Raw genomic sequence first — 15798 nt, 5'->3', positions numbered from 1 at the left:
TGCATGCCTCTCTGAAGCAATCAAAATTCTCACTGCCCCCGGAGAACGTTTCCGGAAGTGAGACCTTTGGCTCGCAACAGACTCCATGAGCCGGAGCAGAGCCCAATGCTTGAAGCCGAGACATAGATTGACGGAGATCCGCTACTTCCAAAGAAAGACCCTGCATGCGGTCAACCAGGCCAGAAAGCGGATCCATGTCAAAAAGGACGGTTTTGGTGGATTATAATGTCACGGCTGTATGTGAGCAACAAGAGCATACACAGTTAATAGAGCTACTGACCGGACCCAAACTAGGGAGGATAAAGGGTGACCCCTGTCAGACCCTCAAAGCTCTCCCTATGCTGCTAAAGCACATGCCCGGATCCAAATGGTGGAACGGGGCATGCCCACGTACCTAAGACTGATGACCACTGTAACCCCTACAATAGTGGAAGGGGCACGGCCACCGGTGCCCTGCTCAGTATAAGGAGGGAACCGTGGCCGCCTCAGATCCAGTCAGAAAATAAACAGGTACACAACAATGTCTGCACACTTAGCTGAAGGGGCTGCAGCCGCAGAGAAGACGGATCCAAAGACAGCTGGCAATATCCGGAGTGCTTGCTGCAGCAGAACACAGGTCCAGTGAAATGAAAGCTAACAAGTGAAGATACTCAAGCAAGAGCTACAACTCAAATGAGAACTATAATCCACAGCCTAGAAAGGAGGAGGGGTGATTTAAAGGCAGGGAAATCAAACGCAGGAGGAACAGCTGGGAGGACTCCTCCAAGCTCTAGTAGTGACATCATCACAGGGGTGGAGAAACAGAGCTGTGAGAGCGTCTCAAAACTCTGGTAGTGACAGTAAATGTATAAAATACAAGTTTTACTGAATCTTTTCCCATAAAACTATACATCAATCTGCTCAGCTCCTCCTGTTCTATAACATACTGCCTGCATCTTAGACACCATGTTCAGTGTGACAGGTTCCCTTTAACAGGACCCCCACCTATAAATCTAGAAATTTTACTTATGGGGTCTCCAAGTTCCCTGAGAATGTATAGCAAGCAATATATTGTATCAGGCCATAGTTTCATTCTGATTTAGTCTGGAAATAAAAGGAATATCAACAATGACCAAATTGCTTGAATCGCTTCTATTTCCACACCAACGCAGCAAGAAAGCATGGTCTGATACATTGCTTGCAACTAGAGATGAGCGAACTTCTGTTTTAAGTTCGGCGTCTAAAGTTCGGCTTCTGGTTAGCGGAGGATCCCGATATGGATTCCGAATTCCGTTGTGGTCCGTGGTCAATAATGGCCATGATTGATTCCGCTACCACGGATCACAACGAAATTCGTAATCCATATCGGGATCCTCCGCTAACCGGAAGCCGAACTTTAGACGCCGAACTTAAAACAGAAGTTCGCTCATCTCTACTTGCAACACTTTTATTCCCACACCAAATCACCTTGATCTGTATAAGGCCACTACTGCTCTGCAAGTTAGGCTACATTCACATGACCGTATGTATTTAGTGATCCGCAAAACATGGATCTGTCTGTGTTGCATCCATATTTTGCATCCGTATTTTGCGGATCTGCATTTTGCGAACTTCAAAATACATACGGTCTTGTGCATGAGCCCTTAGAGTAGAGTCAGAGGGGGTAATAGTACTAATGAATAACTAAAGCTCCTATATAATAATAATAATGATAACTATAATATATATATATAATAACTGACTCATCAGCATATGTAGGATGTATATATCGGGAAGCCTCTGACATATGCTTCTGTATGGCACACAGTCTTCCATTGATTCCCATTATAAAAAGAAACATATACCGCATAATATACAGTTTTGGATGGATGCCTCTGCATTAAATAGTGTCGTTAACTACCTTATTCAGTACATTTTTCCTAAAAATTTAATCAGGCACATATGGTCCTGATGTGTGCCAAAAGAAAATTCTTTTGGCATACATCGGGTCAATGGTGTCCTTCAGACATGCTTGGCATATACATATGTTGGGAGCATTTGCTGCAACAAACATCCAACATACCCTGCAAACACTGTGTGAACAGACCCTAAGGCCGAGTTCACACGAACGTGTGTGACCCGTGCCTATGCTGCGGCCCGCAAATAGCGGGCCGCAATGCACGATCGCCGGCCGTAGGTCAGCCGCATCGGATCGCGGACCCATTCACTTTAATGGGTCCGCGATCCGGCCGTTCCGCTAAAAGATAGGACTTGTTCTATCTTTTAGCGGAACGGAAGTACGGGACGTAACCCCACGGAGGCACTCCGTAGTGCTTCCGAGGGGTCCCGTCCCGTGCGGCCGTTCCGCGATTCCGGATTTGCGGACCCATTTAAGTGAATGGGTCCGCATCCATGATGCGGGATTCACACGGAACTGTGGCCGTGTATTGCGGTCCGCGATTTGCGGGCCGCAATACGGCCACAGATCACACACGTTCGTGTGAACTTAGCCTAACTCAAAAAAACTGAGGGGCTTTTTTATATATATATATATATATATATATATATATAATGTTACTCAGTCTAAGGGCTCATTCAGACGGCTGTGTGCTATCCGCAAAAATGCGGATCCGTTTTTTTGCAGATTAGATGCTGACCCATTCACTTCTATGGGGCCCTTTTCATTCCACGGTTCCGCAAAAAAAATGAAACATGTCCTATACTTGTCCGTAAAAATCAGGACATGGCCCCATTGAAGTCTATGGGTCCGCAAAAATACTGAATGCTATCAGTTTTTTTGCGGATCCGCAAAAAATGGATAGCATTCAGTATTTTTGCGAACAGCATACGGCCGTCTGAATGAGCCCTAAATATATGATATTAATTACTACTATGTTCCTGTGATATCCCTGTACATAGTAGTGTATTAACACAGTGCCATCATACAGTATTGCTGCATGTTACTCACATTTCCTCAAACTCAATGCAAAACCACAATGTTGTCAGGGGCCGACTGGGTATGGTAAGTAACAATTTTCACAGCATAATTAATGCTATTAGAACCAGGTACATATGCACCTGTCCGATGGCCATGGGTGCCCTCCTGAATTCAACTGTATCGGCATCCTCAGACAGGTGATATAGTTGAATACTGCGGCAGGGGGTGGCAGTATTTTGTGCTGTGCTGTGGTATTTCTTTCTGCTGGAGCAGTATTTTGTGCTGCACTGTGGTATATGGTTCTGCTGGGGCAGTATATTGTGCTGCACTGTAGCATTTGGTTCTGCTGGGGCAGTATATTGTGCTGCACTGTGGTATTTGGTTCTGCTGGGGTAGTATATTGTGCTGCACTGTGGTATTTCTTTCTGCTGGAGCAGTATTTTGTGCTGCACTGTGGTATATGGTTCTGCTGGGGCAGTATATTGTGCTGCACTGTAGCATTTGGTTCTGCTGGGGCAGTATATTGTGCTGTACTGTGGTATTTGGTTCTGCTGGGGCAGTATATTGTGCTGCACTGTGGTATTTCTTTCTGCTGGAGCAGTATTTTGTGCTGCACTGTGGTATATGGTTCTGCTGGGGCAGTATATTGTGCTGCACTGTGGCATTTGGTTCTGCTGGGGCAGTATATTGTGCTGCACTGTGGTACTTGGTTCTGCTGGGGCAGTATATTGTGCTGCACTGTGGTATTTGGTTCTGCTGAGGCAGTATGTTGTGCTACATTGTGGTATTTGGTTCTGCTGGGGCAGTGTATTGTGCTACACTGTGGTATTTGGTTCTGCTGGGGCAGTATATTGTGCTGCACTGTGGTATTTGATTCTGCTGGGGAAGTATATTCTGCTGCACTGTGGTACTTGGTTCTGCTGGGGCAGTATATTGTGCTGCACTGTGGTATTTGGTTCTGCTGGGGCAGTATATTGTGCTGCACTGTGGTACTTGGTTCTTCTGGGGCAGTATATTGTGCTGCACTGTGGTATTTGGTTCTGCTCAGGCAGTATTTTGTGCTACATTGTGGTATTTAGTTCTGCTGGGGCAGTATATTTGTGCTGCACTGTGGTATTTGGTTCTGCTGGGGCAGTATATTGTGCTACACTGTGGTATTTAGTTCTGCTGGGGCAGTATATTGTGCTACACTGTGGTATTTGGTTCTGTTGGGGCAGTATATTATGCTGCACTGTGGTACTTGGTTCTGCTGGGGCTGTATATTGTGCTACACTGTGGTATTTGGTTCTGCTGGGGCAGTATATTGTGCTGCACTGTGGTACTTGGTTCTGCTGGGGCAGTATATTGTGCTACACTGTGGTATTTGGTTTTGCTGGGGCAGTATATTGTGCTGTGCTGTGGTATTTGGTTCTGCTGGGGCAGTATATTGTGCTTTACTGTGGTATTTGGTTCTGCTGGGGCAGTATATTGTGCTGCACTGTGGTATTTGGTTCTGCTGGGGCAGTATATTGTGCTGCACTGTGGTATTTGGTTCTGCTGGGGCAGTATATTGTGCTGCACTGTGGTATTTGGTTCTGCTGGGGCAGTATATTGTGCTACACTGTGGTATTTGGTTCTGCTGGGGCAGTATATTGTGCTGTGGTATTTGGTTCTGCTGGGGCAGTATATTGTGCTGCACTGTGGTATCTGGTTCTGCTGGGGCAGTATATTGTGCTGTGCTGTGGTATTTGGTTCTGCTCGGGCAGTATATTGTGCTGTGCTGTGGTATTTGGTTCTGCTGGGGCAGTATATTGTGCTGCACTGTGGTACTTGGTTCTGCTGGGGCAGTATATTGTGCTGTGCTGTGGTATTTGTTTCTGCTGGGGCAGTATATTGTGCTGTGCTGTGGTATTTGTTTCTGCTGGGGCAGTATATTGTGCTGCACTGTGGTATCTGGTTCTGCTGGGGCAGTATATTGTGCTGTGCTGTGGTATTTGGTTCTGCTGGGGCAGTATATTGTGCTGCACTGTGGTATTTGGTTCTGCTCAGGCAGTATTTTGTGCTACATTGTGGTATTTAGTTCTGCTGGGGCAGTATATTTGTGCTGCACTGTGGTATTTGGTTCTGCTGGGGCAGTATATTGTGCTACACTGTGGTATTTAGTTCTGCTGGGGCTGTATATTGTGCTACACTGTGGTATTTGGTTCTGCTGGGGCAGTATATTGTGCTGCACTGTGGTACTTGGTTCTGCTGGGGCAGTATATTGTGCTACACTGTGGTATTTGGTTTTGCTGGGGCAGTATATTGTGCTGTGCTGTGGTATTTGGTTCTGCTGGGGCAGTATATTGTGCTTTACTGTGGTATTTGGTTCTGCTGGGGCAGTATATTGTGCTGCACTGTGGTATTTGGTTCTGCTGGGGCAGTATATTGTGCTGCACTGTGGTATTTGGTTCTGCTGGGGCAGTATATTGTGCTACACTGTGGTATTTGGTTCTGCTGGGGCAGTATATTGTGCTGTGCTGTGGTATTTGGTTCTGCTGGGGCAGTATATTGTGCTGCACTGTGGTACTTGGTTCTGCTGGGGCGGTATATTGTGCTGTGCTGTGGTATTTGTTTCTGTTGGGGCAGTATATTGTGCTGCACTGTGGTATCTGGTTCTGCTGGGGCAGTATATTGTGCTGTGCTGTGGTATTTGGTTCTGCTGGGGCAGTATATTGTGCTGTGCTGTGGTATTTGTTTCTGCTGGGGCAGTATATTGTGCTGCACTGTGGTATCTGGTTCTGCTGGGGCAGTATATTGTGCTGTGGTATTTGGTTCTGCTGGGGCAGTATATTGTGCTGTGCTGTGGTATTTGGTTCTGCTGGGGCAGTATATTGTGCTGTGCTGTGGTATTTGGTTATGCAGGGGCAGTATATTGTGCTGTGCTGTCGTATTTGGTTCTGCTGGGGCAGTATATTGTGCTGTGCTGTGGTATCTGGTTCTGCTGGGGCAGTATATTGTGCTGTGCTGTGGTATTTGGTTATGCAGGGGCAGTATATTGTGCTGTGCTGTGGTATTTGGTTCTGCTGGGGCAGTATATTGTGCTGTGCTGTGGTATTTGGTTCTGCTGGGGCAGTATATTGTGCTGTGCTGTGGTATTTGGTTCTGCTGGGGCAGTATATTGTGCTGCACTGGTATTGCTGGCCCCCACCTACTTGTGTTGGTCCTGCCTTATGTCAGTTTGGATTAGCCTAAAACATGGGGCCACTTCTATTTTTTACCAGGGCCACTTTAAGTTCCCGGTCCGCCCCTGAATATTGTGCTTCAATTTTATGAAAATCGCAGCAAATCGATGTGGTTACTGGAGGGGAGTGGTTTCTTCCAGATGTCACTTTCAACTTCCCTTCTCCCTGCCAAGCTTTAAAAAATTAGGATTTGGTCCTTATTCACATGAATGTATTAAACATCGTCCATGTTACAGCCGTAATGCATGTTTGGTTTTTTTTATACACAGTGAGGACCATATGTCCATGTAGGACACTGACCTGACAAACACTGGAAACAATTGTTTTCCATGCTTTCTGTGAAACAAGGACCAGAATAGTGCATGCACACTGAGGTGTGAATAGCACCATTTACCGTACGTTTATGTGTCCATGTGCCACAGATGGACGCAAATTATAGGGGAGGATTTATCAAAAGCGGTGCAAAGGAAAACCGGCCTGGTTGCCCATAGCAACCAATCAGATTCCTCCTTTCATTTTTCAGAGCTCTTTTGTAAAATTAAAAGATCACTGATTGGTTGCTATGGGCAACTAAGCCAGTTTTGCGCTGCAACAATTTTGACAAATCTCCCTCTATTTTCATGGGAATAGAATTTAAAGGGTTTCTGTCACCAGGATGATCAATATTAACCTGGCTGACATTAGCGATGTGCTGATGTCAGCTAAACCTAACTAGCCTATTCTTGTTTTTATTCATGCCCCCGTTACTCCAGAATTAGTACTTTTATAATATGCAAATAAGCCTCTATGAGAGGGGAGGGGCATTGCTCCTGCTCCTAGAGGCTCCGTTCTCCCACCACATTCCAAGCCATCCAAGTCTTGGTTGACAGAGCCAGATCAGGTCAGGGTTCGGCTCCTCCTGCCGGCCCTGAGTGCCGGGTAAATATCGTGCCTGTGCTGTGCCGTTCAGCATTCGGCGCAGGCACAATAAGGAAGTCGGCAGGCGGCGAGCGTCCTGCTACCGGAAACCTGACTGTGTGGTCATACCCCTGCAGGGCAGAGACGGAGGCAATGCAAACAGCAACAATATACCACCAATACAATTAATGCTAAGCCATTTTTCTAAACTATGGTTGTCTGGATCTTTCCAAATGATGACCATTTGTCATATGCTGACCATTTGGACAAAAAGTAGTTTCTAGCATGGTGCTGGCATTGGTACCGTAAGGGCCCAGTGGTCTCTTTCCCACATAAGAGGACACTAATATCATACATAGCGCATGAAAATTTGAATTCTTGTTACAGATTTTGCACTAGGGCCCAAGAAAATCCCAAGAAAATCAATTTAAGTCTCTGGCTGACCATCTTCAATGGAATTAGTGATGGCCCATTGTTTTACTCCAGTCCCTACATACAACCACTTTTAATATTTATTTCAATACCTGAAGCCTATTTGTCTGCAAACCACCTGTGCATTACGTTCAGTCCAACCATCATCACATACAGTTCCCCATTCTCCATTGTAATATACTTCCACTCGTCCTTCACCAGCATTTTGACCACCAGATAATCTTACAGCTCCATCTGTAGAAGGCATAAAATACATTATCCATATTTCACATTGTCACGGTTTCCATATCAAGCCAAAACTAACTTACCTATATAAGGATTGCAGGAAACTCCAGCATCTTCAATATGGTCACAATTGTGATGTCCCCAATTATTCTTCTGACAAAAATCTAATGAAGACTCATTGCCCAAACACTCTACTTCATCAAGTAATATGGGACCACTGCCTTGTCCATAATGAGCCCATACCCAGGCTTTAGGCTTCCCACTGAAATATTAAATCACATGACATCTTTTGTAAATTGATTATTTTAAGGAGCTGTTTTACAAAGACAATTTATATCAAAAAGCCTATAGAGCACAAAGACGTCATAGAAAAGACAAAGCGGGGAGCTGCTAAGTGAAGAGGTTCATGCTGTAGCAAACCCGGGCCACCCATGGACTGAATGATCAGCATGCAATATGACATAACCCCTGCGGCAGCCAGTAATATACGGTATGTACTAAGACAGAACTTTCCCAGTGATAATAGTTAATGGCCAGTTGTTACAGGAGCCAGACCCGCGTTGATCAGCTGATTGTCGAGTTCTTAAAAGGGTTCTCCAGGAATTAAGAAAATGAAAATATGTAAATATTGCTTTATTATAAATATATTCCCAAATACCTTTTATTAGTTATAATGGCTTATTTTGTCTAGGGAGCAATGATTAGGAGAAAACAAAATGTCGACTGTCCTATTACTACATACAAAACCTGTCCTAATCGCACAGAAGGACAAGTTACTTCACAACACTGAGGTAAGGAGCTACATCATCCTCCTCTCTGCTCTGCTTGTCAGGGATTATGATCCTGAATACAGTTTAATATGACATTTAGCTGAATCTTTGTGGGAATGGAGTTCATGAGGAGACATGAAGTACAGAGAAGATGGACAGGACAGACTGTGGTAATGGAGAATGCATACAAGTGCTGCTCCCTGACAAGCAGGATGAGGCAGCTCTTTATCTTAGTGTTGTGAAGTAACTTGTCCTGCTGTGTGATTAGGACAGGTTGTGTGTGTAGTAATAGGACAGTGGACATTTTGTTTCTCCTAATGATTGCTCCATAGACAAAACAAGCCATTATAACTAATGTAAGGTATTTGGGAATATATTTATAATGAGGTAATATTTAGGTATTATCATTTTCTTAATTCCCGTAGAATCTTTTTAAAGGAACTCAAGCAGTAACATTTCAATTACTAATATAAAAAAGAGTACTGCAACTAATATAACAGAGTATAAAGTGGATGGTACTCACTTAAATCCTAGTTGTCTGCATATGACTTCAGCATCTTTGTCATCCCAGTGATCATCACAAACTGTTCCCCACTGACCCTTAAAAAACACTTCAACACGCCCCTCAAACCGGTCCTTTCCTCCCACCAGACGTAGAGGGGGCTTTAAACCTGCTCTTCAGAGAATGAAAAATAAAATCTTATTAGCAGTGGTGATTAGTAACTTCAGAAACTGGAGGGCAGACTCAAGAATTGTGGTCTGAATCATGCTATGAAGTTTTCTGTAAAGCTAGCCAAGTGTTAAAAATTTACCTTCAGGAGGAGAGCAGGTAATGGCAGATACCTCCTTATTCCTGCAACCTTTGCCCTGGGTATAGCTGCAGTGTAGTAAGGCTTTCTCATCCCCTCGGCAATTGGCAGATTCCAGAAGTACAGGGGTTGTCCAAGGAGCATGATCAGGGATCTTTTTAGCTGTGCCAATTTCACTGTTAAAATCATTAGCAGAATATAGGGCTTCCATTATAACCAGGACAGATACAGTGATGACCAAAACTTCAACAATGTCCTGAAATTAAACTTTCTTATGCATATTTTGTATGAAATTTGTCTCAATGTCTCCCTCTGTGTCTTTTTGCTTGGGTCAATAATTCTTAAAACTTTATCTACAAAATGTAGGATAGGCCATCAGTGTTTGATCGGTGTGGGTCTGACCAGAGGGACAAGCATTGTTCATCAGAACAAAGGGACTATAGTGAATGCAGCTGCTCCTTCACTGTTATCTAGGCTCATACGTTCCTTCATACATGCAGCTGTGCATGGTGGTTGCATGTACACTGTACATACGAGCTGTGAGACAAGCCTTTCGTTCTGATGATTATAGGGATCTCAGGGATAGACAGACCTTTAATCAAACATCAATGGACTATCCTATGGATAGAACCCTTTCTTTCATTGTTTGCTGTAAGTCTTTTATACAATGTCTTTATGTTATATCAGTTTACTCCGATTGTACAGATTTACCAAACATTTATTTAATTTGTCAAGGAATGTTCCAGCCATATCAGTTCGCTTTTACAGTAATAGATGACTGGCATGGGACAACTGGTGGTCAATTTACAGTTTACTACCCTGATTCCACCACAAGCAGCTGAAAGGAAGATGTTATTTATATAGTATAACCAGCAACCAGACAACTCAGGAAGAGCTTATCTTGGGAAAACAACTGGATTGCACGGGTTAGGTTACCACTTGTCCAGTCTGATAGTAACCATAGACATGAGGTTGGCTTCCTTCAATAACCTTAAATATTAATAAATCTAAAACCAATTAGTCATAACATGAAATCCGCCTGCTTAATATTGTGAAGTTGACACTTGTGCCGCCAAAACAGTTCTAACCTGTTGAGGCATGACCTACACATGATCTCTGAAGGTGTCCTGTGGTAAAATGTTAGCAGAATTGGATTAAATGTGCTTTTCCAGTTTGTCAAGAAGATTCCACAGATGGATTAATATCTGAGGAATTTGGAGGCTAAGTCAACAAACCATTACTGAACAATTTTTGCAGTGTGTCAAAATGCCTTATCCTGCTGAATGAGGCCACAGCCATTAGAATTATATAGACATGTATATGTAGATAGTATATGTCAAAATAACATCCATATGAATACCAGACCCAAGAACATTGCCCAGGCATTGTACTACATCCTCCGGCTTGCCTTCCTCCCATAGTGTATCCTGGTGCCATCTTTACCCCAAGTAAACAATGCTAACGTACCCTGCCATCCATATGAATACCAGACCCAAGAACATTGCCCAGGCATTATACTACATCCTCCGGCTTGCCTTCTTCCCATAGTGTATCCTGGTGCCATCTTTACCCCAAGTAAACTATGCTAACGTACCCTGCCATCCATATGAATACCAGACCCCAAAACATTGCCTAGGCATTATACTACATCCTAGGCTTGCCTTCTTCCCATAGTGTATCCTGGTGCCATCTTTACCCCAAGTAAACAATGCTAATGTACCCTGCCATCCATATGAATACCAGACCCAAGAACATTGCCCAGGCATTATACTACATCCTCTGGCTTGCCTTCTTCCCATAGTGTATCCTGGTGCCATCTTTACCCCAAGTAAACAATGCTAACGTACCCTGTCATCCATATGATGTAAAATGAGACATGATTCATCAGACCAGGCCACCTTTTTCCATTGCTATGTCTTCCAGTTCTGATGCTCATATACATATTGTAGGCACTCTGAGGCTGGACGGGTATCAATATGGACCCCAAACACAGTAAGCTGTGATGCACTGTGTATTGTGAAACATTTCCATCAGGCAGAATTCACTTTTTTAACAATGCACAAGGTTGTGGGAAAGAGCACCCCTCCATTTCTGGGAGTTTTTGCAATTTCATGTTTTGATTGTACTGACTAAGGCTTCGTTCACATCACCATTCAGCCTTTCCGTTCTCCTGCTCCGTTTAGGAGCAGGAGAACGGAAAGGACGGAAAAGGCACATAACTGACGCCAAACTGAGTCACAACTTTTGTCTCCGCTTAAAAATCATCTTCTGAGCGGAAACATAACGGACCCCATTATAGTCTATGGGGTCCTAAGGGCTCCGTTTGACTCAGTTTGGCGTCAGTTATGTGCCTTTTCCGTCCTTTCCTTTCTCCTGCACCTAAACGGAGCAGGAGAACGGAAAGGCTGAATGGTGATGTGAACGAAGCCTAAGGGTACTTTCACACTTGAGTTAAACTTTTCCGGTATTGAGTTCCATCCTTAGGGCTCAATACCGGAAAAAAACGGATTTATGCCTCATGCACACATTTTTTGCGGTTCGGGTGCGGACCCATTCACTTCAATAGGGCCGCAAAAGATGCGGACAGCACTCCGTTTGCTGTCCGCATTCGTTGCACCGTTCCGTGGCCCCGCAAAAATATAGCATGTCCTATTCTTGTCTGTTTTGCGGACAAGAATAGGCATTTCTACAATGGGCCGCCCGTTCCGTTCTGCAAATTGCGGAAGGCAAACGGGCGGCTTCTGTTTTTTGCGGATCCGCAGTTTGCCTTATCCTAATGCATTCTGAATGGAGAGCAATCTGTTCAGTATGCATCAGGATGTCTTCAGTTCAGTCACTGTACGGTTTTTGGACGGAGAAAATACAGCAGCATGCTGAAGTACTTTCTCCGTCCAAAATGCCGGAACACTTGACCGAATGTCGGATCCGCATGTGCAGACCTTTAAAAATGTGAAAAAGATAAATACCGGATTCGTTTTTCTGGATGACAATTGGAGAGACAGATCCGGTATTGCAATGCATTTGCGAGACGGATCCGCATCCGGATCAGTCTACAAATGCTATCTGTTTGCATACAGATTGCCGGATCCGGCAGGCAGTGCCGGTGAAGGAACTGCCTGCCGGAATCCAGCAATGCTAGTGTGAAAGTACCCTAATAAAGTAATTTTTATGCAATGTTGGGATGGGATAGTGTCAGCAGTGCCTTGGAAGAGTTGGTATGGCCCACTTAGAGGATGATGGGGTGAGCATGACCTATCCAGGGGGATACCAAGGGTGACATTAAAAGTCTCCTGTTCCTGCCAAAGCAGTAGCATATGCACAGTCATCATTAGCAGCAGGTGACTGGTGCGTAAAGAACTGGTGTGCAACCCAGTGGCTACCGGAGAGCTGAACTGGCACCTCATTAGCACAGTGCATAGTGGCACCAGAGAGCGAGTGAGCAGGTTCTTTTCTGAGGGGAAGCTGTATTTTGTGGACAGAGAGTGGTGTATTGGAGCTTGACCCCCACCCATTCACAATATGAGTGCTTGGCCCAGGGCTACTGTTTAGAGAAACTGCTAAACTCTCCTCCTGAGTACTGGAGTATCCTTTCCCGCCATACTAAGAACTTTGCAACCAACCCAGAATGTGCGCTACAGTAGCTCCCCTGTGAGATCGGACCTCACAGGCTATGCTTCAATCCCAACGTGCACCCCTTGACTCTGTCACCATTTTACCAGTTGTCCTTCCTTGGACTACTTTTGGTAGCTACAACCCTCTGCATACTGGGAACACTGCACACAACACCTGCTGTTGGAGATGTTCTGACCTTGTCATCAAGCCAACACAGTTTCGCCCTTGTCAGAGTCGCTCAGATCCTTATACATGTCCATTTTCCTGCTTCCAGCATGCCATTGACTGAACTGTCAGTGGTTTTAATGTTATAGCTGGGTGGTGTTAGATTGGCTAGATTACAATTCACTGATAAAAACACTTCAAGACAAGACCAAATGAGGCTCTCAAAGCCAGGACCACCTTTAGAGCAACCAGCCATGTCTAAATTACCAGCTCTTTAAACTGACCTGATTCCGAGCTGTCTGCAAACCACACTTGCATCCCAATCTGTCCAGTAGTCGCTACATATGTTTCCCCAAACTCCTTTTAAATAGAGCTGAACTCCACTGCTCTGGGAAGAAGGGTCACCCAACAGATGAATAGCACCTGTAAGGAATATACCGGTATGCATTTATCAGCATGATATAAATAGCAAATGATCATGGCATTTTACAGCAGCATTCTTCCAAAAAGTGCCACACCTGTTTTTCAGGTTGTGATTGGTATTGGAGCTCAATACCATTCTCTTCAATGGAGTTGAGCTATGATACCGGCTGAACAGAACCCATGGACATGTGCAATGATATGCTAAACAAGAGAATAGATTGGTTCAGCCCAAAAATTGGTCAACTTCAATTTTTGTGTGTAATAATTAAGTGCATTTTAACAAAGGCAAAGTATCTGTAGGATCTGTGATGTCATCTCAATAGTAGATGCATTAAGTAGCTACATACCCTGGCTGCAGTCACAGCGAGCCCAGCTTATCATTCCTGACGGTTGACGATAAAAGCACCATGGTGTACTTAATCCATCTGGATTTCGGCAGTAGTTGTGATACCCAAGTCCTCGCCCTGGATACTGCTTCATGTAGTCAGGAAATTCGGCCCAGTTCAGACAATCCAAGCCAAACTCCGTTACAGAAATGGAACCGTTGTAATAACCCAGAGAATCTATCCCATCAGAGCAGAGGTTGTAACCTGCCCAAGACATAACAGATGCCTTCATTTGTATAGTTATTGTTAATAAATTAATCCAGCAATTACCGGAGTACAACATTGGAATAATGAATGCATCCTTACCAAACAGGAAATACAATGAGACAGTTAGGGCTCATGCACAGGACCGTTTGCTGGCCATTCCGTGCATTGGGGGCTGCAATTTGCGGTCCCCAATGCACGGCAACATCCATGCGGCGCCTGCAGACAGATCCAGACCCATTGTACTGAAGTCACTGTTGCATAGTTTCCAATTGTCCGGAATTTGCTGTAATTGTCCCAAATTTCATGGACAATCCCAGTAAATTTTGTTACTGAAAATGGGCAAGGCTTATGTAAACTCCACCCAAAAGAAGGTGTTTGGTGGGTTTGGGGTGTCCAAGGCAGGGCTTAAATGTCAGCAACAGTGATGGTCAGTTCGCAGTGTTCGACAGCGAACACATGCAAGCTGCCATCTTTAGTAAGGTAGACTTACCTGTCCGGCGATGCACAGGTAAACCCTTACCTGTGCCTGTGCCGGGAGCCGGTCTGAAATCAAATGCAGTCCCCGGGAGCAGGCAGTTCCGAGAACAGCCCGATGAAGGCCCCTGACGGCTGTTCTCGGAAATGCATGCTCCCGGTGACTGCATATGATTTCAGACCGGCTCCCGACACAGGCACAGGTAAGGGCTTGCCTGTGCATCGCCGGACGGGTGAGTCTACCTTACTGGCGAACACTGCGAACTGACCATCACTGGTCAGCAATTTACGTTTGTGTGCTCTTGTATGGAGATTCAGCAAGGTATGCCCTAATTTAACAGTTGGGCTGCCTAACCTCTGGATTAAGAGGCAATCCACTGCAGAAGACAGTGTCACTCTGATGTGGCTGCCTATGTGTCACTGTAGCATGGGGGTTATTACCAGAGTATCAGACATATATATTGGCCCCCACCTTGCCCCATGTGATCACTATAAATTATGGCAGATGAGCATAGAAAGAAGCAACAGACAACTGAAAGTACTGTAGATCACCAAAAATGGAGGAAATAAGGAAGCGACATGGGACCACAATCTTAATCTTTTGCCCTCAGTTTACTTGCTCCCAAAGGTGGTCATGGTAGAGAGGAGCACTAATTATAAGATTTTCTATGAAGATTTGCTACCCAATCAGCATATGGACTTTACCCCTAGGGTACTTTCACACTAGCGTTTTTATTTTCCGGCATAGAGTTCCGTCCTAGGGGCTCAATACCGGAAAAGAACGGATCAGTTTTTTTATCCCCATGCATTCTGAATGGAGAGCGATCCGTTCAGGATGCATCAGGATGTCTTCAGTTCAGTCTTTTTGACTGTTCAAGACGGAGATAATACCGCAGCATGCTACGGTTTTATCTCCAGCCAAAAAAACAGAACACTTGCCTGAATGCCGGATCAGGCATTTTTTTTACATAGGAATGTATTAGTGCATGCAGATTGCCGGATCCGGCAGACAGTTCCGGCGATGGAACTGCTTGTTGGATCACTCTGCCGCAAGTGTGAAAGTAGCCTTAAAGGAGTTGTCTGTAATTAATAAATTAGAAAAATTGCCTACCCCAGATGCTGTGTGCTACGAGTGAGGAGCCATCAAGCCACTCTGCTAGTACAGCCAACTGAGTGAAGGATAGCGCAAGGCAGTACTGACATTTGGGATGTGGAAAGCATTTGACAATCTTTATATGCTATTTGCATTGTCCTGGAAAGTTGGCATCTGTCAGGGCTGCTCCGTCAGGTTTGTGCTTC

At 44.7% G+C, this 15798-nt stretch overlaps 1 protein-coding gene across 1 annotated transcript in view; it reads right to left on the bottom strand.

Moving 5' to 3' along the window:
* The window catches only part of LOC121003653 (neurotrypsin-like), a 105876-nt gene that overhangs the window by 40506 nt on the left and 49572 nt on the right, over positions 1-15798 (bottom strand). The window contains exons 3-8 of the mRNA XM_040435510.1: positions 13780-14022; positions 13294-13432; positions 9236-9408; positions 8947-9094; positions 7737-7915; positions 7521-7662 (exon numbers count right to left, since the gene is read on the bottom strand). Coding sequence (XP_040291444.1) covers positions 7521-7662; positions 7737-7915; positions 8947-9094; positions 9236-9408; positions 13294-13432; positions 13780-14022 — 1024 coding nt within the window. The remainder of the gene's footprint in view (positions 1-7520; positions 7663-7736; positions 7916-8946; positions 9095-9235; positions 9409-13293; positions 13433-13779; positions 14023-15798) is intronic.

The sequence above is a fragment of the Bufo bufo genome, chromosome 6 (genome assembly GCF_905171765.1).
Source record: "Bufo bufo chromosome 6, aBufBuf1.1, whole genome shotgun sequence".
NCBI classification, from domain to species: Eukaryota; Metazoa; Chordata; class Amphibia; order Anura; family Bufonidae; genus Bufo; species Bufo bufo.
Note: the sequence above shows the minus strand (reverse complement) of the source record. Positions and strands in the feature narration are given on the sequence as shown.